This window comes from Haliotis asinina, chromosome 3 (genome assembly GCF_037392515.1).
Source record: "Haliotis asinina isolate JCU_RB_2024 chromosome 3, JCU_Hal_asi_v2, whole genome shotgun sequence".
In the NCBI taxonomy this organism is placed as follows: domain Eukaryota; kingdom Metazoa; phylum Mollusca; class Gastropoda; order Lepetellida; family Haliotidae; genus Haliotis; species Haliotis asinina.
The window spans coordinates 32,367,373-32,394,795 of record NC_090282.1 but is presented as its reverse complement, the minus strand read 5'-3'; the positions used below and the strand labels follow the sequence as shown (position 1 = coordinate 32,394,795).

General features: G+C 37.3%; 1 protein-coding gene across 1 annotated transcript in view; it reads left to right on the top strand.

Moving 5' to 3' along the window:
- Positions 1 to 688: 688 nt before the first annotated feature.
- The window catches only part of LOC137277832 (uncharacterized), a 101,956-nt gene continuing 75,221 nt past the window's right edge, over positions 689 to 27,423 (top strand). Inside the window, exon 1 of the mRNA XM_067809795.1 lies at positions 689 to 1,243. Within this exon, the coding sequence (XP_067665896.1) occupies positions 1,138 to 1,243 (106 nt within the window). The 5' untranslated portion in view covers positions 689 to 1,137. The remainder of the gene's footprint in view (positions 1,244 to 27,423) is intronic.

Here is a 27,423-nt window from a genome sequence, read left to right as displayed (position 1 = left end):
ATATGTCACAGATCACGTTTACGACATCTCACAGACTGAAACATTGACAGTTTAAGTGCACCTAGTAAAATATACTGATATGTCGGGTGATTGAATGTCTAGGAGTGTTACGTGGTCAACCTAATAACCCCTGATTTGTTTACGCTGAGCATATTGTAAAGGCAGATAGTTCATAGAATTTTTACAAATCCTCCAGATATTATTTTTACCAGCGAAGATCCGGGTTAGAATTGATCTTCAATAATACATACTTGTAAGATCGGATGGTCAGGCTTTCTGACTCGGTTAACACAACTGCGTAGATCGATGGTCATGCTGTCGACCATTGGATTGTCTGGTCCAGATTCGATCATTTACAGACCGCTGCCATATATAAAACATATCAAAAGTTTAGACTCACTAGTGTAAATGTAGTCACTTACTTCAGTCAGCTGTTCTCAACACAATTACATTTTGCAAAATATACCACAGTATTTATAAAAGCACTGATTACACATGAACTGGTACACTATAAAACACATTCGTAACGCTGAAAGGATTATTGTCGTCAGTTCAATGAATGATGAAACTCGGCGAAATGTGAGCAAAACATTACACCCAAACGCAGCTGTTCATATGCACGATATTTGCACATGCTATTCAGCAATTTGATGCATGATCCTCATGCAATTAATCTGCATAAGGTTTGCTGTTTGTTCCCTCATGCTAGTGGAGAAAGTCATCTTCGGTGTAACAACATACGTACTAGTATACATTACAAAGAGTGAACGTTGTGTATGCCGTGTTGGATTCAGAAGACCTCGGCATGTTCTGAAGTCCAACAATGACTGTTGTCTAGGCTTACTCTGCGATATTCGCGGCAGGCTGTCTCGGAACAGTTTATCACCAAACCGATTAATCTTCGAAACAAACGACACTCAGTCGAGGCCCGCCTGCTATTCTGAAATACGCTATATCACATCGTAAACTCCGTCTCCATCTGACCAATGGGAGAGGGTTGTGTTAAATATAACTCACCTCATTGGATAGTCGGAAAGGTGAAAGGTCAAGGCTTGATTCTCAGTTCACGAGTTTTAGTGAACAACATTGTCAATGTGGAGCTTTCAAACTTAGTCGGGGTACTTTCCAAGAAGAACCATGTATAATGCCGCGCACTGTACGGTTATAGGATTACTTGTGTTTGGACTCTCGCTGATGGTTATGGGCGAAGATGTATCCAAACCAAAGCCAAAGCGCTACAACGGTAAGTCGGTAGAATCTCACTGAATGAGTGAGACGAGGCATGCGATCTTTGTTGTGGGAAGAGGTGTGTGAACGCAGCCAGTCCTCTATAGGCTATTGCAGTGTCATATATTTCTTGGAATGTAGGGATAGTCTGTACTGTTATCCGACCAGTGCGGTTTTTTGTGGGGGAGAAAGAGTTCCTTCCGTCCCCCAATATTCTTTCTTCCTCAGATTAACAGAGCTAACCCTAAGTGATTCAACCCTATTTATTGTACTTGATTTTTTTTACTTTTAGTTGTTTTTGTGAGTCCTTTAGTAATTGTTGTGTTAGGTTTTGTTAATAAGTCTAGTACATATCAATTAATGAATATTATTTGGGACTAGGGGAACAGTAGGAACTCTTACCCTTATGTCTACACAGTATAGTCGTCGACTTGATCTAATCAGGGCCGTCAGTCGGTTTTGTTTACATACAGCTGTATTCTGTACGTGACGTCAGACTAGATCGTGAGTATACTTGTACACGCGACGATGTGAAGATGTATTTCGTTACGCTCATAAGGACAGGTCAATTGCTTTGTATTTCGAAAGCACAGCAATTCAAAAACAGGCGACGTGCGTTCTTCCTCAACACGGCATCTCAGAGACACATCTGTACAGTAATGCACGTACTGTATTGCTCACCAATTAAAGAACTGCACCTGTCTTCAACAATAACTGTGTCAAGAATTGTATAGTTTCTTACACTGGAACTAAGTGTGGGGATGATACACAGGGGAAATATAAATCTCACAATTTTCTTGGGAACGTCCTCGGACCACTGTTGAGATGTGCAGGTTAAAGGGAATAATACAAAGCATGCTTACAGACTTTTATGCCCTGCAGAGATGATCGTTCAGTGGAGTCACTTGAAAAGAATGGACCAAATGTGAATATAGCATCCCAATCTCAAGGGATTACAATTTTGTTCTTTGTGCCAAACTCTTCACAAGAAATATACAGGTCACATAATAAACATAATGATAACATTCTCAAGTGCAATACACAAGCAACACATTATCATTATCTAATGGGTATGTCCATATATTCTGTAAGGACCCTTGGAAGAAGTGATTTGGTGTCCAATGCACCCTCAGTTTTGTAGTGCAAGGTAAAACCTTTTTCTTTTTTAGCATAGGTCTTCATCTGAATTTGAAAGATTTCTTGAACAGCATGTGTAAGTGATGCACATAAAAGGAGACTCTTGTAATATGAGGAGCATGTAATGCAGAATTGGAATAACTAAAACATCGTATTACTAATGTAACAAAGGTTGACATCCATAAAATTTTCCCATGTATTAGCTATTCAAAACATTCTCATTGCATGTGTTCTGTCCCAATGCAATTGATAATGTCAGTTCATTTTGAAAGTGATTATTGTACAAAATTAGTATGTGTCTTAGTTTGAAACACCATGCATTTTCAAATTTGAAAACAAATTGAATGATGAAAAATATTTTAGCAATATATACAAACAGTCCTCTCAAATCATTTAGTCTGTGAACATGTCTTATAAACATCATGTTCCAGTATACTTTTATTCTGTCATTTGTCAATACATGTATGTTCATGCAGCCGTTCAGTATATGTCGCTAAAGGGTATAAATTAACCAAAAATGTCACTAGCCAAAACTGTGATGACGTAACAATACCCTACAAAATCTGAAAGGATGCCTTTTCAGTGACATCATGTTCCATTGCAAAGAATTCGTACGTGTATGTCATGCCACTATTCACCTCTTTAACTCTGTACAGATAATAGTACAAGAAGTTGACTATCCATAGAACTTGGTTTTCCTTCATCTTTACAACTTCTAAAATGCTTCTCAAAGAAGTTAGATGAAAGTACAACCACTATGTACATTTGCAAAGAGGGAGTGTAGAGAGGTGTATGTGTAAAGACGGAATTTACTAACAGAGTTTAACCTCAACATATTATCAATACATTGTTTCAGCACAGATAGACTATGGGGTTAGTTTATTTCTTAATTATTGCCTTGGCGGTTATATGGTCCATTTGCCCCCCAAATTTCCATTTTTCAGCCCTGGGCAGCTTTCTGGAAAATACTGGTACCATTAATTGAGCAACTATCTGTCTCCTGACAACAGAATTACTGTTGTTTTCATAGTAACCGAAGCATGTAAAACAATGGCCAGACATTGAACAATCTTGAGGAACAGTGATGATAACCAAGGGCTGTGGAGTCTAGTCAGTATGTAGTACCTGTTGTGTATTCGTGGATCTATCCAAGCTTCCTAACTGGTTGATACGATGAAAACACATGGAAGTCAGTTGAGATTTCCATGTTTGAATTACAAAATTCCCAGTTTTTATTATTTATGTAATGGCTTTGCACTGGTGACATGTAATAATTTCATTGTTAATGGGGTCAGTGAAGAGCAAGGACCTTGTAGGTTTAGCTTCCTTCTCAGAATTTATTGTTTAAACACCTGAATTTTGGAAAATATGAAAACAAATCCCAATTTGGAAAAATTATAACTTTGTCTCTGGTCTTCCCCCTAGGGGCACTTGACTTGGAATTTAAGATAAATCCATGATAAATATTGCTTTTATACTTGAGTGGATAAATTCTCAAATATTTCTTCACATGACTGTAGTCTTTTTGACTAAATATTATAATTTCAGGAACAAAGAAACTACAGCATTTAATCTAGTTTGCCCCATGTTGCTTTAATTTGTTAATCCTGTGTAGTCTGTATCGCTGATGCTATCTTATTAAAAGAGTGTTTGTAGGAGAGTGTGATGCCATTGATTGTCGTGAGGTGTAAAATGTTCGCACGATGATATTACATCTTTTTTCTTCCTTTGTTTGAAGGTGTTATTGATAACCTGCTGCATAGTATTAACATACAAATGTTCCAGAGCTTGAGCTGAACTTCAACTGTGACAATGAAAATACTGATTAATTTTTTTAAAGAAGATTAGACAGCTGGTAACAATTTCATTTTACCTTCAGGTTTTAGTTTAATTAAAGCTTGCTGTTAGCCACGCATCGTACAACACCACATGACACGACAACAATTTGTGAAGTTGCCTTTGTAATTTGATACACGCAGCTAATGTTGTGATGTGTAGAATATATTGTATATCATTTATATGTAGACTTATTTATTGTGTGTTAATTAATGTTTCACATTCAAAGCCCTATTGATCAAGTGATATCTTATATAGTGTCTGAAATTAAAGTTTATTTAGGTGTCTACAGTGTAAGAGATGAATTATTCACGTCACCATGGTAACAACACAGTATACTTTTATTCTGTCATTTGTCAATACATGTATGTTCATGCAGCCGTTCAGTATATGTCGCTAAAGGGTATAAATTAACCAAAAATGTCACTAGCCAAAACTGTGATGACGTAACAATACCCTACAAAATCTGAAAGGATGCCTTTTCAGTGACAAAACTAGTCCTTGGGTAATGGGTTAGAGATGATTTCCATTCTTGCACCATCTGCACCCAATAATCAATATTGCATTATTGTATTTTAAACAGCCGCGATTTTCTCTGATGTATGATTTGCACCTGAACATTTCTTATTGAACTGACTTCTGAATGTGTCATGCGGCAATTTTTGCACGATTGCTTCATATATACCTGATGTCAACTGTGTGAAACGTCATTTTGATCCCGATATTGCACAGCTGTTAGTTTTCTTCATGTCAATACATATGCAAGCTGTATTGTAATGCCGAGAGATTCAACAGGTTGATATATTCTATGTAAGTTTGGTTTGGGTTGGTTGGTTGGTTTTTTAATGCTGCACTCAGCAATATTCTGGCTTTGTGATGGGTGTTCCTAAATAATGGAGTCTGGACCAAACAATCCAGTGATCAACAGGGCATGATGTTACCAACTAATATTTTAGATGATTTAAACTTCACTTATATCTAGCTTTTGATAAATATTCTTATTAGTTTAGTTTTTGTTCTTTGCTTTATGTTGAAAATACCTTTGTAGTTACAGCTTTCTGAACATCATGTCAAACAGTGTGTTATTAGCTGTAATATTGCCCAAAGGCTATAAATCCGAAACACTCACTCTGTTGTGTAGCATATATACTGATGATAAGTCACCAGAATAAAATGCCATTTTCATGTTTAAAATTAATCCCGAGCTCTTTGAAGTTTGGTCTTATGGTGTTTTAACCCAGAGACCCTGTCAATCTTAAATATTCAACGATAGGGTTATTGCAGGGAAGTGCTGACCTCCAGACAAGTATTTAAAACCCTACAACTGTGATATGGCTGTAGATACTTGCATGTAGCACTCTAAATAGGAAAGACCACGTGATTCTCTCTGATGATCTCAGTTCATCTGACATGCCATACTTTGTATACCCTGAACCAATTTTCTTTACATTATTTTTCAAGAATCTAAGAATGCAGCACTTACAGAGAGATTTGGGTGAATTTTTCAGTCCATTGTCGTAAGGTACAATGTTATGTATTAATTGGGAGAATAGTTTACAATGTTGTACATTAATTGGAAGGATAGTTTACACTGTAATACATCAAGTGGAAGAATACAATATAATACATTATTTGGAAGAAGGATAGTTTACAGTGTGATACATTTTTTAGAAGAATGGTTTATAATGTAATAAATAGGAAGCTAGTATTGCAATAAAAATGATAGAACTTATAATGAATACTTTTCATTCTTATTTTATTTTATACGTTTTTATGCATAGAAAGTGTCCAAGTAAGTGATTACATGACTGATGACAATGCTTAGCTGTACTTGTTGAGGAACATTGATTAAATTTTCTGTATTATCAGATTAAAGTTACTGTATGGAAAAAGTTGTGTGAACAAAATACTGTAAAACTTTATAAGCTAAGGCTAGAAATTATACATGACTGTTTCTGTTGATTTTCAGGGTGAGGGTGTTGTCTATTGGTTAAAGCTCCAGCTGATTAGGCTCAAGACCTAAGTTAGATTCCCCACATGAGTACACTGTGTGAAACCAGTTTTGGAGTCTGATTTGTCGTTGTGACATTGCTGGAATATTGCTGAAAGTGGTGTAAAACCCAACTCTCACCAACTCCCTCTGTGATAATGTTTCATGTTTCACGTAGCTGAGGTATTGCAACTTGCTTAAGTACTTGAACATACCAAAGGGTTATAACTTTCCCGAGGAGTACTGTAACTTGCCAAATTATTGTAAATCGCCAAAGTATTGTAAGTATTGTGAATGTTGACACTAATCCCTGAGTATTAAGACCCTGCTATTGTACACTACAAATATTCTGAGGGAGGACCTGCAGAACAGACTACATAATATACTCATGATAAATGCTCTTCAATATGTGAACATACATCATGATAATACCTGCTGAAACAGTGATCAAGTTAATGTCTCCGACTAAATGTCTACATATCCAAAACAAGTAACTCATTAAACCTAGCACTTTTTTTTCAGAACCATCTTGTTTATCAGAAATGCAGATCTGGTTCTATGCTTAATTAACTTGTTATTGATTTGTTTGAAAGTAGTGGAGATTTATATGATTTGCCACATCATATAATTGTTCACATCAAAGGATCTGCTCAGCATATGGATGGATTATGGGAGCATGTTGCTGCCATGATTAATGGAAGCATTATTACAACTGTAAATAGGTATTGATTTATTTTACAGACAAGAACCTGTATTGGTTTGATATACAAAACTGTTCTCTCAAAGAGAGTTATCACTGTCTGATAACATCACTCCATACAGATCAATATTGTCAATGTTTGATATATGCATTATTATCTCTTATAGAAGAGATTTTGTTTATGCATTGAATATGAAAGTCTTGGGGTCCTATTAAGGAATAATTCTCGGCAGTATGTTATAAAATCTAAATGATATTGATGCTGTTGAAATCTTATGCTTTTGGAGGAAAATGTGCTTGAAATATGCTTTGTTATTCTCTGGATGATTGTTTAGAAAATTAATATAGACTGACTTTGTATTTCAAGAAATTTGTTACTTTACTCTCCGATTTGTTTTTTTTCTCCTGTATTTGTTATTTTAAGTCACATTCAGCAGTACTCAGCTATGTGAAGTCAGCATGTGTGTGGACCAGACAAACAAGTGACTGATGTCACGAACAACAATACTGAAAGTCTTGTAATGGACCAGTGCAGATCCCTATTAGAATTGATTATCAGCAACCCATGCTTGCCGAAAGCATGATCACTGATTTGATAGACATATGTCATCATATGCCAATTGTGTAGGTCAGTGCTTCTGCTGGTGATCAGTAGAATGTCTGGTCCAGATTTGATTGTTTACAGACAATTGCCATATAGTAGGAATATATCTGAGAGCAGCGTAAAACTCCTCTGTCACTCTTCTGATGGACCCCAGAAATTGCTCGTTTCAGTCTGAGCATCATATTCATGACAATCTTTATAGGCTTAAATTGGAATTCCTTTTTCAAATTGTTTCACAGGTCTGGTGACAGGCGATAGCTCTATGAAAAAGAATGTATCCCTGCTGAAGACAGGCCAACAGATAAGGATCTAAATGTGACATTCTCCCCACAACTAGCTATAGGTCTGTCAGATGTTGGACAGAGTGGGTTTTTGAAGTCATTGAAACAGTCCGTAGTGATAAACAATTTTGAGACAATTTCTAAAATCTGACAGTGTGAAAATACCCTCAGTGTAAAATGATAAGAACATTAGGCCTCAAAGACAACCATTTGAGTGTTCAAAATTAAGATTGGACTAGTACCCTTGACATTTGTTCCCACATTTTGACTATGTGGTCCCCTAATCTGTATCACAGTTCCTGAGCCATACTATTTTCCATTCTGCTTGGCCCTTTCTTCATTGTAAAGGCCCTTAATGAATGAAGTCTAGTTTTTTGTCAGGATATGATTTACAGTATCACACATCTCACTGGGGCTCCTTTTCAGTGTTAATAACATTGTCTCTCCCTAAATCGTCTCAGTTACCATTAGAGCTAAGGCAAGGCCCTGCTGACTTCCATGTATAAATAGGGCCACGTTTTACACTTATTCTGTTGTAATTTGTAAAGCTTATAGAAGTCACCTCAGTGATGGAGAGTCAGAGAGTTTTAAGTTTTATTCCGCTTTTAGCGATATTACAGTAACATCATAGTGGAGGACACCAGAAATGGATTTTACACGTTGTACCCTTTTGGAAATCGAACCCAGGTTGATGAGCAAATGCTTTAACAGCTAGAATACCCCACAGCCTTAAGAATTTCCAGGACAGCAATATTTCCTCTCGTAATTACCTGTAACGACTCTCTGGCATCTGCAGAAAAGGTGAAGTCGAGGTTATGTTTACAGAATTTATCTTGTGTTTATTGATTAGCGTGTGATGTATGTTCTGTTGGTCATTGATTGATTGATTTGTATGACAAACATATACATTGTATCTTTTGTTAAGTGATAGGGGAAATGAACAGTTGCATCAATAAGCCAGTTGAAAGACATTTAATTGTTTTTATCTTGCCTGAATGACTACGGAGTAGATGGTCATTTACCAAAGTATTGATTCTTTTCAGTTTTTAAAACTAGAGAAATATTAAGTACAATGAAAATATATTTTGTAAGATAAGAAAAGATTATAAGAGATTTGTTTGTGAAATTTGTGATTAGTGGTAGAGATGTGATAAATAAATCAGAAAAACTTGTTATCATAATTTGATAAATATGCGAATAAGGTTCTCCAGACAGTACTACTTGTCTAAGCACCAGTGTGCAGTCTGACACAGTGGTAACTGAACATTATATCACTGCCACAGACTAATTTGCATATCATGTGACTGGCCTGTCTTGATTGTAAACAAACATGCATATTTTCAATTCAAAAGACACAGACCTAATGCAAGGTTTTTGGTGTGCTCGTAATACATTGTTCAGAGAAACTATGCTGTGTGTTGACAGTATGTGACAATATATGTTTATGCATCAAAGTTACTGTATCACTTATACATGGTTATAGTCTCAGGAGGACTTTGTTGACAGCACTTGGAGCTACATAATTAATGAGGAGACAGGATAGCTATGCAGATCGAAATACTATTAAAGGTTTGAGGATGTTTTGTAAGTGAACCATTGTTTCAGATGTTTAATTAGATGTGTAGACATCAGAAATCAACCTGTTGAAAAATGTAATACACAATTTTGAATTGACGGTGAAAGATGTGACAAATCGTCACTTTATGACTGCCTGTGACAGAGGTACTATGCATGTTGCATGACACTCAGTGTAGGAAAATGATAGATGTGACTTGCTATGCACCATCATATAATGTTTCCAAAATGATTAGATAGTGATTTCCCAGAGCTGCTTGCGTATCTAAACAAACATGGCTGCCGTCTCAATTGGCAGCATATACGTGTAATGTAGTAGGGTAGTATTCAGAATTTATATTCCTGTCTGAAATTCAAAACCTATTGTCATGAATTGCAATATGTCTTTGATTATTTTAAGAATGACATATGATACTTATCCTAGTGTGTTTCTGTACTGAAAATATCATTATGATGAATAAATACATGGGTTACTTTTTCTATAGGCTCACAAAATGGAGCGTGTATTTCTAAAGTATGACATATTGTATGAGAGCTGTCTTGCATAAAAATCTCATTTTTGTAATTTCAATTCAATTTTACACGGGGCAATCAAATCTTATTCTAGTCATCACTAAAAATGTGAAACTTTGGATTTTCTGGAACTAATCTGGATCTATGAATATAAACACTTTTGTTACAGTAGCATGTGATTGATGTAAGAATGGTTCTTCGTCACCAGCAATTTCAGTCACGTTTCCTTTTTTGGTTATTCCAGTGTGGTTAAGACATAATGCACACTCAACACAGACTTTTACTGGCAACATGGCCATTTACTGCCTCATGTGTCCGTAATTTAGTAATCTTTTAGTCAGAGCACAATTTCATTATCTGTGGTGGATACAGCTGGCACCATCAACATTACATCCTCAATGTATTATTTTTAGTCTCCATTATTTATTTTGAACTGACTTAATGGAAGTGAAATTGCTTTGAATATTTTGTTACATTAGAGCAGAAGATTGATTTGCCATGAATCAATCTGAATGTTTTATACCTGATGACAGGTGGTTGGAGGGATGACGTTATGAAATATCCTCAGGTCTTTTTGTTCAGTGCTGCTCTCAGCAATATTCAAGGAATATGATGGTGGGCTGTACAGAACCCTTTCTGGACCAGTTTCAACTGAGGCAGCTGGGATATGAGGCCAGTCATCCACATACAGTTATCAAGGGGATGTGACCCCTTTATGTAGTTTCGATTCGATTCTTTCAACAAGAATTAGTTGTTGCAGATCTCTACCATCCTGCTTCTCATAGGGTCACCTATTTATTGGTCAACCTAAATTAAATATGGCGGAGGTTTGTAAACCAACAATCCAGTGATCAACAGCATGAGCATCGATCCATGCAAATGGGATGCAATCATGTTTCAACCAAATCAGCAAGCCTGACCACTAAAGATCAATTCTAACCCAGATCTTTACAGGTCCTAGCCAACTAAATAGAGAAATGTTGCTTCATTTAGACCCTTTATACCTGAACTTTCTGGCATGTACTGGGATGTGTCAGGGAGTTTGACTGTATTTCTGTTCAAAACAAGGAAATACATGTCTTGTTCTAACTGTAGTATTGATCCAGGACAAGACCGACAAATAGTGACCATCTAAAGGAGTATGTGAATAAATGATATTATTTTCCAAAGATCAGTGGCAACCAACACTTTAAAAATGCCACAGGGCCACCAGTAGTTTTGGTATCTCTCCTGTCATTTTTGTGATGGCCATTTTGATGTCCATTGTCTGATGTAAATGTATTATGACATATTTACACTATGGCTGAATTACTGAGTTAGTTCTTTAGTGACCGTTTCAATCTAGTCAGATAATACTCCTTGAATCTGTTTGTTGTTAACAAACTACATATGATGTTCCTGCAGAGCAAGCAGACGTTTATTAATTTTGCAGCATCTCCATTGACAGGCTGTATTGTTATGTGTTACACAGCTGGCTGTTGAATGGCGGTCTCTGTAAATATGAATTCGCCATGCTAAATGAAACTGAGAGATACATACCTCAAGGTTTGAGTTATAAAATAGTGATATGACAAGTTATTAGAATCGACTTTCAGTTTGTGTGAGTCCACTGGTGCATGAACAGTTAGAGAGCAATGACCAATTATTTTATGAACATTCTCATACATTCATACCGTTTCACACTCTATAAATACTTACACATACAGTGAAAATCGCATAAAGTGAAAGTGCTTGAGGTTTCTTTCCCCGATAAATTCACAATGAAGTCTCACAGGATATATTCTGAGAGGCCTGTAATGTGGTAATAGAACAGTTTACCTAAATTGCTGGAATTCACCTTGTTCCAGCTTTGATGGTTTGTAAGAAGACTGGAGAATGAATGTTGTATAAGTTTCCGAAATACCAACTTAAGAGGATCAAGGCCAAGATAAACACCAGCCATCATCTGCCTTGGCCATCATGTTGTAAATGGCTGTTGTTACGTTACAGGTAGGTAGAAACAAAACGGTCCAAAATAGATACTGAACATGTTAATACCATTTGAAGATGTAACCAAGAGCTGTCAAGGTGGTTTTCTTAGAATGTAACTGAATGTGGCTACTCAGGATTATTGACATGAGTCTTTTTGTCCCACTTCCTCAGGTATAGATATTCTCAATTCATGGTCAGTTACACAGGACATGTCGCATCATGAACTGTGATATCTGTCTGCAAACACATATGAGTCTATTTAAGTCGGAATTTGTGTTTTGGGCAGTATTTTCTGTAGAGCTTACTACATGGATCATGCTGAACTTATTAGACAAGAGTACATTTGACGAAACCCAGGATTCAGACCAGTGGCTAAAATGGTACACTCTGATATTGTTTTTTGAAGTTACTTGAGACACAACTGTTTACCATCTGGGTGAGGACAGTTTGTATGAATGATTGTATTGTGGCCTTGACCTTATCTTGCAGCAGGTGCCCCAATTAGAGTTATCTGGTTTTATCAGTACCTGGTGTCTATACAATTGTGGAAATGTGACTTCCTAACTGAAAACCCTGACCATATTTGATAAAGGGATTTCTATGCCCCTGTAATATGATCATCATTATCATCAGAGACAGATCTGGTTTTCCAGTCTCAAAGTCCTTGTCTGATAGGGTGTAAAAGGTCAAACAGAGGTGTAGATTATTTTAATGGGTCACAAAAAATCCCCAGTGATGATCAGATGAATGTGTAAAGGGTAAACGTGCCTCATGCTGCTGGTAGCACCTGACACTACCACTAAGTAAGATTCCCTCATAAGCAATGTATCATTTTCATCAACAGTAACTTTCATGCACTATTATCATCATCAGCTATAGAAGCATTATCATGGATGTTATCACTATCAAGGTGTTGGAACACCTATGAAATCATTGACGATTAGTTGCTAGTTAAGTTCCAACCAAAAATCAGCTACTACTTATCTTTGTTGGTTGTCTTTGTGTTCAGGGGTAAAGAAGAATAAAAGAACTTTTCTACATGTTGAGGGTCAATTGACAAAATATCATCCCTTCTTATTGCCCATTACGTTCATAATCTTGCTGTCATTGTGCTTCTTTTTATTTTTATGTTTTTGACCTTTAAGTTCATATGAGAATTAAAATGAAAATGCAGCTGTTAATAGTGCCTGTAAATTCAGCCTTGAATTTGTGAAATGAAAGATTAATATATGCTTTTTTTCCATGAATACATTGAAATATAACTGATGCTGTTACCATGGTATCATCTTCTTGGCCATGTAAATGAATAATACTAGTTTCTGTAGTTTATTCAAGTTTATGTTTTTGCTATTGTTTGTTAGAGTGAAATATATGTTGATTTTACCTTCACAAATAAGTCATCAACTCCAGATTTGAGAAAGGTCAGTGTAATCATTTAATTGTCTATCTGTCATTTTTTAAGTTCAAAGAGAATTTGACAAGCTTTGTTTTAAGGTTAAGTGTTCCTTTGGGATAAAGTCTTTGAATGTACAGTGTAACAGTTAGGTTTTCAAATTCACTCTGAGGTGAACATATGAACCACAAGTACAGGGTATGGAATGAATACTAGTATCTGTTACAATATGGAGACAGATGTTGATGTATTATTCATTGTATTCAGTGAAACAACAAGAAAATGTGACTGTGACATGGTTTGGCTATGTTGATTTGTCATGATGTTGTCACAGCCTACTGTTTATATAGTCTACAGAATGATGGAGACACGTGTTCAAGTCCCCAAATGGGTGCAATATGTGAAACCCATTTCTGGTGTCCACTGCCATGATATCTCTGGAATATTGCTAAAAACTAAACTTACTCTCTATAGCCTGCAGTTTGGTTGACATGACTGTCACCATGAAAGGGCCGTTGCATAGGAATACAAATTAATCTGCTGGTTGGATTGTGGTATTTTTTCCATTTTATAAATCCCACTTTTATAACTAACAGGTGAACTGAGGTGTAAAAACTCCAACACTCATTGTGAATATTTGATTCTAATGATAATGAATAATGAATCATAGAACAAATATCTCAGTGAAAATTAGCTGGTAGGCAAGCAAAAATAACCTCACTGCTGTGCAGCTTTAATATGATAGTATATTAGTTATGTACAGAGATGTTGAAACTTAGTTAAAGTAGTATTTGCAAACATTCCACTTGTTTCAGAATTGCTTTCCAATGTTAGACAGGTTTGTTACGAATGGTTAATTTAAGTGTCACTCAAAGAATATTGTGTAGATAAAGAGACATTATATACCAATTCAGGATATTGAAGAATATGGTCACACTCCATGCTGTGGGTTATAAGTGAGGGAGGAAGGGAGCCTAGTTTTATCTTGCTGTCTGCAATATTCCAGCAATATCAAGGAACGGATTCCTGAAATGGAGACACTGTTAGCATGTGGGGAATCAAACCTGCATCTTCAGTGTGATGAGTGAACACTTTATGTCAACCACTAGGCCACCCCACTGTTCCGAGTGATAAATAAAAGTGACCGTAAACAAAAGCCCACAATGGATGTCTAAAACAGGGGAGGCAACTCCTGCCCCAGTTCATTATACGTGTGTCAGATGTATATAACTTACCACACCTTTAATGATTGTTACCAGTTCTCTTGCCTACATTGTGAGAGCATCTAGAATAACAATTAATCTGACTGTTTCTAAAGCCAGTTCTACTGTCATCATGCAACTTTTAGAAGAACTCAGCTCCATTGTAACAAATAAATCATGATCCAAGCTACCACAGACCTTACTAGCAAGCGTATGGACTGACAATTCCACCATATCACAAATCATATTTGCATTGCATCCACAGGGGCCGGTGTCATCTGGCTTTGTAAATGGCTTCGATCAGAGTGAAAGCTAGTGGTTAACGTTGTTCTGAGCCATTGGTTGTGTATGCAGTGAATGGGTTTAGAGTTGGAAAACAGTGCAGCTTGTTTTTGTCATTCCTTATTTCGGGTAGAATTCTTTTAACATCTAATGTAGTATCCTTGCCACATTATGTGCAAATTAAAATGCACCAAATGCATACCCTGATGCAATCTCAAGCTCTGCCATATTACCATAGTGAATGGATGAGTGTACACCCAATTTTCATTCTCTTAGGAGCATACAGACCGAACTGCCTGTAAGATGCTGAAATGTTAAAAATCAAGTTACCATCACACTGCAGATAAAATATAATGTGCAGCTCGTTTTAGTTAGTAGAGTACGCTAAATAGTTTTTAGTCTTTCTTTGAAATATCAACGATGTTTAAGCGTGGAGGTGAAAAATAGATGGATTAACAATAGTCGAAAGTTCAGCCAACATGTTAATCTTTTCTTCCAGTCCACTGGATACTTTTGATGTAATGTCTGACAATTAACCAGGTTATATAGTGCTCTTAGACAGGATCAAGGATCCTGGATCCCATACCATGCAGAAATAATAGCTGCTTTGAACAGTGACTCATAGGCATATTTGGTGTGGCCCCATTGTCAGTACAGACTTAGCAGTTGTAATTGGTGATCTGTACAGAACTGAGATATTGTCTTTGTGTAATAGTTAACTAATCATAATCATTATAATGATAAGCTGCCAGCCAGTCTTTGAACTACTCTTTGTATTTCAGTGGAAATTGCTTCAAATTATCACTGACTGTTTTAGTCTTAGAAGTGCTGTTGTACTGTTGAAGATCAGTCAATAGCTGGGACTTGGTGGAACAAGGAGGGTATATGATATGGCATTAAGAGTTAATCATCTGAGTGAGTTAGTCATGGTATATATCAAGTAAGCTTTGTCTCATCTCAGCTGAGTATGTATGGTATTGGAACAAAAGCCTGGCAACATTGCAGGGACAGAGATACACAAGTTTCAGTGTAACTATTGGCAATGTGTGCTATCTAGAAGAATACTTTTGATCCATCTGTAAACTTGGTTTAGATCAATTCAAAGAAGGTACGTTGGAAAACCTGCTCTCTTTTTCAGTAGGGCTGACAATAAACAGTGATATTTTGTGTATTATGTACTAGCCATTAAGACAGTTCATGTTCAAAATCCTGTGTTAGTTGTGTTAATGTACATTTGTCATTAGCCTAATGTACCGACTGTGTCTACATTATGTTTGAAAAAGTTCATAGAAAAGTGTGCCATCAGATACTGGGGAAACATGGTTGGCCTGTAAATGTAAAGTGCCACAGTCTACTTTGCAGAGTCCACATGGGTACAGTGTGTAAAGCCCATTTCTGGTGTCCCCCGCTGTAATATTTCTGGAAGATAGCTAAAATCAAGTAAAACTAAACACTCACTCACTCTCTCTCACTCCTTTGCATAAGGAACCTGTGAATCCTGGTTTGTCATGATTATGTTTCCATGTTTGTCAGCATTGTACCATTGCTCTTGAAATTTATCAAATAATTTGAACCCTGTGTCATTTTCCTCCAACTTTAACGTGGCACGTCATTGTTCATCTGGGATTCTGTTTAAAATTGGGGTAAACCCACTTGCTCTTAATTTTGTCTAGGTCAATATCTGATGATCATATCTTTACAATGTCAAGCCCTGTGTTGGCTACAGGTATTTGTGTAAGGCCTGGGGGCCATTGTACAAAGCAGCCTTAAGTCTATGTTGTGGTATGGCAGTTATGATCACCATAGTGCTAAGATCACCAGCACAGTTGTCCCAATAAAGCTTGGCTTGACCCACAAGGCATGTCCTGATATGGCGAAAGCACTCTAATGTCCTGATCAGATACATTTAGAAAAACTGGGTCATATGTTTTTCAAAATACCGGACTGAAGGAATTACTGAGACAGCAGAACCACTCAAAGCTCCATTATAGACTTGAACTTGCAGACGGCAGAACAAACTCAAGGAAAATGAAAAGCATCCAGCAAGCTGTTGGTTGTCTTTTCCTTTCATGACTCCGCTAATTACATATTTTAAGGGTCTCTAGATTCAAATATTGTGATAGGACAGACCTCATGGAAGTCAGTACTCTGTTTGGAATGTGGTGTTCTTTGGATAGCACAGCAATGTTTTGGATGTTTAGCCTTGTGCCTTCAGAAGACAACAACAATAGTGTATTGATTCGCACAGGGCTGTGTTTGAATGCTTAACATGCAGAAGATGGTGGCAAAATTATCTGCTGTCTATGGAATGTCGTAAATGCTGCTTCAGTTTCAGCATCCTTTCAGGATTTTACTATCTTCAGATCCCAAGAGTTTCACTTATAGTATTAAATTGTCTGGCAACTCTTGAAGGCGGTTACTTGAGTGCCTATGTTACACCAGGACATCCAAGATAGTACCAGAGTGTAGGGGCTACAGAGACAGAGGGGTAACAGTCATTGAGACTACAGCATACAGGGGCTGCAAAGTCCGAGTCAATATGCTTATGTTAGGTTACTACATTGTCCAGTGATGGCAAGAAGCCTTTGAGTGCTGAAATTCAGAGCCAGTTCATATTGTTTCAGTTTTACTTTAAATGGAACTGAAGAACACTTGCTTGGGTGGAGGAAAATATAAATATACATAGATATGTTAGTAGCTCAGTTTTTTTCATTCTTTTATTTGCCATGCTTGCCCTTGTCCTAATCATCCTTTTAAGCGGGACTGTCTACGAGTATGGAACTACCCAATGGTACTTTACTGATAAATGGTTCGCTGGCAGAATTACATTCCATTTTTGCTAGAACATGTTCTCACAACCTGATTCACATAGGCTTCATGCTGACAAGCATAGAGGCATACAATTCTGCTCAATGGGGTATGCACTGAATATTGTGATGGTAATATCAACAATATGGGGTCAAAAATCCCCTGAATCACCAATCATCCCTGTCTCCTTAATAGGTGAAGGCACCCTTGCACCACCCTACTTGTTATTCCCTAAACCGATGCCACGATGACTGACAATGCTTCACATGCAAGCAGATTTAACAATGCAGCCCAACCCTCCATCTTGGCCTCAGTAAACTCTATTCAAACGTGTTTTTTAGGGGAATGGTTCAGAATAATGACATGCCACACACATTTGTATGACATTTCTCCTTCACGTTCATCTATATTAAGCTACAGTTTATGGCTGACTTGTTCCAGTAACACTGGAATGCCTATAGATCAATGAGCATTTGTTACACTGGGCAGTATCTTCAACTGACATTGATTATGGCACCTGATATATTGCAGTTTACTAACCACAACAGTGTGACAAATTTTCAGGTGGTGTACAGAATTGATCCAGGCATTAACCAGGCTGAGTATTATGTTATTTTCTAAAAAGACACCTTGTTGTCAGGTTTCCAGTGACCTTTCCTGTGGAAATATTCAGTTGTCATTCATGGGACCATTTTTGTCTGAAAAATAATGGTCTAAAATTTAGACATTTCTGAGATTTGTATATGTTTTGTGATCTGTCATACAAGATGTGTTGATGAGTGAAGAGTATTCAGACTCTGACATTTTTATTGCTTGTCAAGTGCCAGGTGAGATATATTTCCAAGTTACTGATTAGTGTTCAAGGTTGAAGGCCTAAATCAGAGTGCCATTTAATGGAACCCTTTTTAGTTGTAGTTGATAAACTCATTTTTAGAACAGTCAGCATCATACAATGATCTTACTGAGCTTTTGCATGTGCTTGTATTCAGTATTGCAGTTTGGGCAGGATATGCTGAACGTACATCTGGTATAATCACTTTCAGTAGTGAATGAACTAAGATACATTGTCACTCAAAATTATTTCTTTGAAGAAAGTATGTTGCATTGTTAAGAAGCATTCTAGTGTATAGCTTTACTAACTTTATTGAAAAAAACCCATGAAAATATGATATTCACTAGACACATGGATGACCATTTTTGTTTTGTAAAGCAATGTGTGGATGAAGGTATGTGCGGAATGTTTTGTTTACTGTGTTCATGCACTTCCTGTTGGTCCAATTCCTGAGTGGATCCTGCTATCTATCAAACAGATGCGTGGAGCATCAAAACACTTCATCTTACCATGTGTATGCTGAAGCAGGTTAGAGTGTCTTTGAGCATCTCTGCATGCAGCCGCAGAGAGAGGGCGTTATGGTTCCTGGTCTTCAGATGTTAATACTTTTTGCAGATATCATGTTTGTTTGGCATCATGTAGAATGGTTCTTGTCATTTGTTGATGGGCTTCATTGGTGTATTATTTGTTGTTGAAATCATTACCTCAGACAGCATGGTTGCAGAATTATGGTCTGTAAACACTATGTAACCATTTGTTATCTTCTTTTCATATGTTTACCTTGATTTACTTATCAGACAGGTGTTTTAGTAAACATACATTTATGTTGGTTTCCAACGATGTTACCTGCAAAAGATATATTTCTCTTGTGAAATACAGGCTGTAAATCAGGTGACTTTGATTTGGCCTTTTCACAGCCAATTTTCTTTTCATAAACATGCATTATTAAGGTAATAATTATTCTGTATGTTACTTCATAATCATTATTACATTATCTGTGTGGGGTTGAATATGAATGATTCTATAAAGGACCCTATGAGCGGTGTCTCCTGGAGATTTGCCTGACCTTAGAATGGGATGATTGAATAGCTGCTGAAATGCTTAGACTAGAATTGAATATAGGCTGCAAAAAAACTGAGAATAGGTTGATTATAGACTGCTTTAAAGCTGAGAAAAGGATGAATATAGGCTGCTGAAACTCAGAGAATAGTGTGAATATATGCTGTTTAAAGCTAACAATAGTATGAATATAGACTGAAAGAGCTGGGAAGGGGATCAGTTTGGAGCTTTGTTATTGTTTTCGTCTGTAAATCTCTTTATTAAAATATATACCTGTCCATGAACATGTTCCTGTCCACTATCTCAACACAACCCTGGTTTTCGATGTCATTTATTTCACCCAGGCTTGAAGTGTGCTTACACTAATGGCCATGTCTCTATGGTAGTACTATGACCTCACCAGCACTCCATGTGACCTCAACGGACACCTCCTGATGCCTAACATCACCTTCTGATGATGGAGGCCTGTTGCTCCTAATGGATGATGACAGAAATAGAGTAGCGTCATTCTTGTCCTAGTAAGGAGATTGTCAACAACACATTCCCTTTGACCGTGACATGGGGCTGGAATGCTACAGATTGAACATTGAATATTTACACATTTATTCAGAAAAATAGATCAGGTAATACTTCATTGACTATTTTTGTTTTTTTCAAGATCGTTTTATTATTGCTCTTAACTCTAAAACCTATGGATGAAATTTTGAATGTTTTTTCACAGACATGGTATGAAGATATTTCAGAACCATGTGTCATTAAGACAAAAACGAAAAGTTGATTTGTTTTGAAAAATTTCATGTCTTTGCTGTCAATGTAACCCTATCAGACTGCTGTGTAATTTGTTGATAGAACATCTACCTGGAGGTCAGTGGTTCTGTCCCAGTGTGTATCCTAACTAAAGATGTGAAAAGGCAGTACTTGTTGTTGCCCTGGCTGAGCCACGTTCTTTAAACTTAATGATGCAAGGAGAGTTTGCTGTGCAGTCAGTGTCCTGTGTTATTGTATGTCCCTGGGTTAGCACTGTACAATTGGCATGACTCTGTGTAATACAGTGCCATTAACCTGTGCATGCAGGTCACTATTTAAGTGCACTTATCCTAAATGTGGCATTAATCTCTGTTTCCCCTCATGTCCTACATGCACATATATTACTGGTTTGGAGTAGGTCATCGGTAACAACTGCTTATTGTAAGAAGTGACCAACTTGGTTAACATGTGATCATATCTCATTTCTATAGATTGATGCTCATACTGTTGATCACTGGATGGTGTGGTTTGGGTGGTATTATTTATAAAGTCATATAGTTGATTGCGGTGTTTAACAACAAACTCACAGCCTTTCTGACCTGACATTATTGCGTGGGCAAATAAGCAATGTTGCGTTATGCAAGCACATAAATGTAAGTGGAAACAAAGAGATTATATTAATCAAACCTAGAACCTTGACTTTAGCACTGCATTACCCCACAGTCTCTTTAAATCTAAGCTTGTGAATAAGACCAGACATAATGGAGTGAAATCTGATGTTGGCTTGAGCTTGTCTGAGATTTTTTGTGCTACTGATGAGTCAGTGAGAAATCCTCACAGTGTCCTTTGTGTTGTCAAAGTTAAGGGTTGCTATAGAAACAGTAACTTCCAGACAGTAGAATATCCTGTGAAGGACCCCAGATTTGAAATGTTCAGAAGAATGAAATTTATCTCTGTGTTATCCTTGTTATTGAGTGGTTGGTTTGACAGTGGTCATCCTGTGTTGTGATCATGGCACAATAATCTTTATTAATGTAGGATAATCAACTAGCCAGAATAATGTGTAATTTTGTCATTTTATTTTGTGATTGCAGGTTAATATGGGACAGTACAGTCTGAGCCACAGACAGGTCATATACTGGAGGTGTACAATACTCCATCATTTAAAGTCCCATGTGAGATATCATGGAGCCCCATTGGTCAAATATTCTTGGAATATGATGTGGGTACATAGTGATGGAGTGTGATCACTCTTTATGCAGACACCTGTAATTATGGAGCAGCACAGAGGCCCTGAATGGCTTGTCCTCTGATGCTCCTTGAGCGACTCAGCTTGTCGTAAGAGGCGACTAACGGGATAGGGTGGTCAGGCTCGCTGACTTGGTTGACACATGTCATCGGTTCCCAATTGCGCAGATCGATGCTCATGTTGCTGATCACTGGATTGTCTGGTCCAGACTCGATTATTTACAGACCGCCGCCATATAGCTGGAATATTGCTGAGTGCGGCGTAAAACTAAACTCACTCACTCACTCACTCACTGATGCTCCTTGACAGCATTAAAGCATTTCAATTTCACATAAAGGATCTCAAGCATTTCAACACAGCTATACACATTCAGTATTGACATCTGTGAGATTGCCCTTATTCAGTTTTGTCTTTTCTGTATAAGAGCAAAATTTGTGTACACATCACAGCCTTTCAAATATTTAGGTCACAAGCATCAGTTTTAGAAATTTCATGTAAGAGTGCTGGAACATGATAGACAGTGCCATGTAGTAAGTGATCAACTGTAACTGTATCCATGGTAATTACATAAGACATTAGACTGTCCAAATTGGATGTTAGTGGTGGTCCAAGGCAAGGATTAATTGTGGCCTGTTCTTTTGATGCTGGTTGTGCACCGTCCCCTTTTCGTGTGGTATATGTATAACTTCTTCCAGTGTTCCTTTCCTGCATCCATCAACTTGCTTTGTGGGTGTCTGCAATAGCAGGTAAATGGCAACATGTGAGATTTTCATGCATAGTAAAGAAAGGGACATGTGCCTGTCTTGATCAATTGTTCTTTCTCTCGAGTAAACTAGCTCTGTGTTTCCAGTACACAAAGGCCCATTAATATTTCATTTGGCAAAATGGTACAATTTCTGTAGGTGCGAAGTCGTATTTACTTTAATCTTTCGGAGGTAACTGGGCTTATTGTCAGGAACTACAAAAGGACATACTCTGGACAGACAGATTTGACTTTCTGTTACTCTGGAATATCTGCAGTGTTTAGAGTGAAAATTAGATTTGTTATATAACAATATATAATAACAATCATCCAGTGGATCATTCTATCCCATTTTGTAGATGGATGCTCATGTTGTTGGTCACTGGATTTTCTGGTCCAGACTTGATTATTTACAGATCGCTGCCATATTGCTGGAATATTGAGGGATGTGGCTTAAAACTAAATTCACTCACTCATCCAGTGGTGATGACATCATCATACACAATAGCACAATCTTCGTTAGACAGTTTGTGATGCAAGGATGGCATCTGTCAGTGTGCCACAGCTTATATTCTCTGGCTATGATTGCTAGGATCATCGAAATCAGTTTTAGCCAATATGTTGAATTTACTGTTATCAACCAGGCCAAGATCCACATTGCTACTTGACTAAACTGATATTAGAGTGTATGTGCTTGCACAACTTAAGTGACATTTGTGGTGATGCATTGGATACAGCTGCTTATTTACTGTTGTCTTGTGACAGCAGTTAGTCATTGCATCTGTAAGACTGTAATTTGGTATATGTGCAACTCTGTTTAGTCTCCAGCTAATAGGTCATCCTTATTGTTATTCTCTTTTTTCTGAGAATCTTTTTTGCATGAGTGTATGCTTGAAGCAAAGATAAGCAATACCGGTCAGCATTAAGATTCCTTTACTGAATGCTGCTGAACAAGTTGAAGATTTTGTTCTTCTTTCAATACGCCTGGGCATGATAATCTTCATGGGTGAAATGTGCAGGTTGATTTAGGGTCTTGCAGCTCTGAATGGCAGGAAAAACAGAGTCTCTCTCTAAAACCCTGAAGAATAATTAAATGGGAGCCCAAATAAAGTCGAGCATGATTGGGCAAGTGTATATTGCCTTAGTCTGTCGTACAGACCCTGAAGTATAAATATCCAAGAAAGCCCACACAAGTCTAGAAAATGTGGCAAGTTTAGATTTCCATAGCATCAGGCTGAAATGAAGAAAGTCTCAGGGCTCCATTTCATTATATTATTATTTTTTCACTATGAACGTTTTTTCAATAAAATATGTTCATTTCAGAGACTAGCTGTTAGTCTAATATTGCCTCAGCTCCTGATGTTAAGAATTGTTATACCTTTTTTAAATAAAGGGGATCGTGGCATCAGACAATCACATGCTTTTTTTTTAGACAGATGTAATGTGATGGGACCTAGGGTACACAAACATGGCTGAACTTATTTTATGGACACATCTCATGTGAACAACACCAGCACCTGCCCAAGGAAGACAACTCTAATCTCTTCATGCCAGACTCTTGTGGTTGTTTGTTTGTTTTTAGGAAGTCAGCAAACCACAAGACCTAATCCTGTTACTCGCCTCCTGCAACAATCATGAGTTGCTGAAGACCAGTTCTAACCAGAGGCCCATTTCACAAAACTCTCGTAAGCCTAAGCTCTCGTACGTTTTCTCTTAACCATTGTGCCTCCTATACTTGAACACAGGAGCTACGGATGCTATGAGAAAAGTTACGAAATCTTAGACTTACGAGAGCTTTGTAAAACGGGACCCAGGACCTTTATAGGTTCCAAGATTCTCTTATGTGGCAGACACTAATTGCACACAGTAAATTTGAGTGCATTTTCCATTAATGAAAAAGGACCAGATGTTCAGTGTGATGTGTAATTAAACTGGGTACCCCAAACTAGAGTTTTTAATTAATTTTGTTCTGTCAATCAGAGCGCAAGAAGTAAACATTTCTCCTGTATCTGTACCAATGCTCTGCCATCATGCTAGTTGTCGATAGCCTCAAACAAATGTCTGGTAGTACTAACATGTAGAACTGTAGATTGTCAATAGTTTTCTTGGTGTATGTTGGGTCTTGTCTGTCACGTGATCAGTGTAGTTGCAGATCACATGTTTGCTTAGAACTTTCCATCATCGGGAGAGTAGATAGATCAGTGCTGTGTTGATTGAAGAAAGTGCAAGCGTTAATTAATCTAACATCTCTTTGTATAGTATTTCAGTCACATCATGGCTCCTCAGCATGATGCCGGAGGATGGAGGAAGTGAGCAGGACAAATGTTTGAAGTTCATCATTTTGGTAAAACTTGTAACTAACGTACAGGGAAGAGAAGGATACAGAGAATACTAAACTATGTCCTGTGTAATGCCATTTTTATGAAACAATTGAATGGTTTGGTATCTTAACAAACGAAAGCGAGTTACATACTGATATCATTTACGCGTTTCTTAAATATGGTGTTACATGGGACATAGTTTAGTTTTTGAATTTATTACTCAACCAACATTAGCAAAGTAATATCGAGCTAAGTACTTCTTTCCTAAGAATTCAGTGAGTGTGGTGACACTCAGATTTCTGCAATGTGTAATAACTTTGTAAAATTATTAACAGTGATATCTTAGACGGGTTAGTAATAAAATGGGTTTAGTACCTCAAACTCAAAACCAATGAACAAAATAGAATTGCTACACCCAACTCTACACAGAGAATTGAGGTGCTTTATGGCCCCTCTTTAAAGATAGGCTGTTTGACCTCATTTATGGCACTATGTTATTGGGAAGCAGTGTAATGACATGAGTGAGTCAGTGATCATGATTTAGGTAGGTAAGGTACAGATAAATGACGTATAATGGATTGAGAACCACAAGCTTAAACCTGTGACATTGATCATCAAGTTTTTAGACTCAACTCTACACAGGTACTTCATGGCCTCTCTTAAAGAAAGGGTGTGACTTCATTTTGAAAAGAGCAATTACAAGTAATGAACCAAATAGTATAGAAATAATCTGCTACCATTTGTTCAACTTTTAAAAATCTAGTTGATCTTGAGATTGTCCTAGGCCATTGTTATACACATTTGTATTATTATTTGATTTTATACAATGAAATGTTTGCGTAATAAATATCTATCTATCTATCTTAACTATGATAGTGGGACACAGTGGGATGATTAGACAGACACTTAATGTCTGAATATGAATAATTTTCATGCAAACAAACAATTCCCTTTAAATTGAAAAGGAACCCCTGTGAGTGGAGGATTACTGAGCAAATGTTGACTTGCTTCATTCAGGATGTGGTTCAAGGACTGGGACAGATTATGTCATGACCTGACCATTCATTTAAACGCTTTTGAACAAAGTATTTTACAGGGGACCCCAGTATCCTCTACAGATTATAGCTTAGTCTTGGAATATATATAATATTGATCTGAGCAAACAATTTATTTTGAATTGAAAAGGAGCCCCTTTGAGAAAGGTGATTCAGAACTCTATATTTGCTTCATGTAGGGCTTCAGCATTGCAGAAAGGGCAAGGCAGAAAGGAAAATACTGTGGTTGAGGACTGTGAGATAGACTGTACCCACAATGGGTGAATCGTTTCATGCTATCCGTATGTAGATAATGACTGTCAATACAACAGTGACCCACATTTTCTAAGATCCAGTAAATACACACAGCTGTCCAGTCAGTCAATAATTCTGATAACATTTTTTAGAACAACTGCACAGATGTTTTAATGTGTACATGTGGTCTTGAGTGATGGGGAAAATGAGCAAGACATAACCTGGATGTTTGCTGGTCTAGACTGGCCTTGTAATGGATGCCAGGTCTCTTTATATTGCTTGTCTGAGACAGGTCTCAGTTTCAGTAATCTTGCTCTTTGAATGGACAAGTTATAGATAAGGAGACATTAATGATTTAACACTGTTATCAATGTAACAACTTGGAGAGCTTGGGGTCAAATATCTAGACGTTATTGATAAATATGTGACATATCATTAGGTATATGTAGATCCATTATCTTTGTCACTTTGTGTCCTCAGGAAGTTAAATGAGTGGGGTTTCTTTAAAAAATGTTGCTGAAGTCATTGCTGGTGTTCCCATGCTTTAAATGTTCTACAAGTGGCATAAAATGAATCTCAGTCACAGTAACTTTGTTTTGTTACTTTGTAAAATTATGGAGGGATGTGTTTGAGGGCCTAGATTTTTCAAGCTTTCTTAGTGCTAAGATAGTCATTAGTGCTATGCATTAACATTTATCTAGGCCCTGGTGTTTAAAGGCAATATTAAAATGCACTCAAGCTGTTATACATGACACTGACACACATGATGGACATGTCATTATTTCAGTACTCGATGATACAATGTATATTTTTTTCCTTAGAAAGAATCTTTAGATCTAGATGTCATACATTTGAATTTGAAAGGTTGCTAGTGTTCTATGGATGATTTGGCAGGATGATTTGCTCCTTAAAGGTTCTTTTTTCACTTTATGCATGCCCAAACAGTGATTGGGGTGGAATACATGCTGATCACTGTTTGAGGTCTCATTCTTGTTGTCATGGCATTTGCAGGCATATGATGGTGTTCTGTGTCATAGAGTGGTGTTTCGATGTGTCAGAACTTGTAGTGTCAAGGAGCATATATTTCCGTGGTCTAACAGAATGACCCAAAGGTCCAAGACACAGTAGTGTGCTGTGCAGAGTTGTGTCTCTTTGGCACACCAGCATGCTGTGTCCATGGCTCCAAGTAATTTTTTACCCTGATAATGTTTCTAGCTTTGTCAGCATCACACTCATGATTGTGCTCAAAGTGGCAAAAGGGTGGTGGGGAGCTTGGTGGTTGAAGTGTTCGTTTGTCATGCGAAACATGTGGCATCAATTCCCCACATGGGTTCAATGTGTGAAGCCCATTTCTGATGCTCCCTGCCCATGCTATTACTGGAATATTGCATAAAGCATACTCTCACTCACTCACACACTCACAAATGGCAACAGAACAAACTCCATGTTAACTGACTCAGTGTGAAGGTCAGGATCACCCGGTCATGTATCTGAAGTTGGAGATGTGCTAATGTTATGATTATACAATATTTTTACACAATGTGGTTAACACTTCGCCATGCACCACTTAAAGTGAGCTACCATTAAGCTGATGTTACAGAAATCCTGTTCAGTTTTACTTCCACAAAGTTTTTTCTGTCTACTTCAAACTTGCTCATGTAGTGC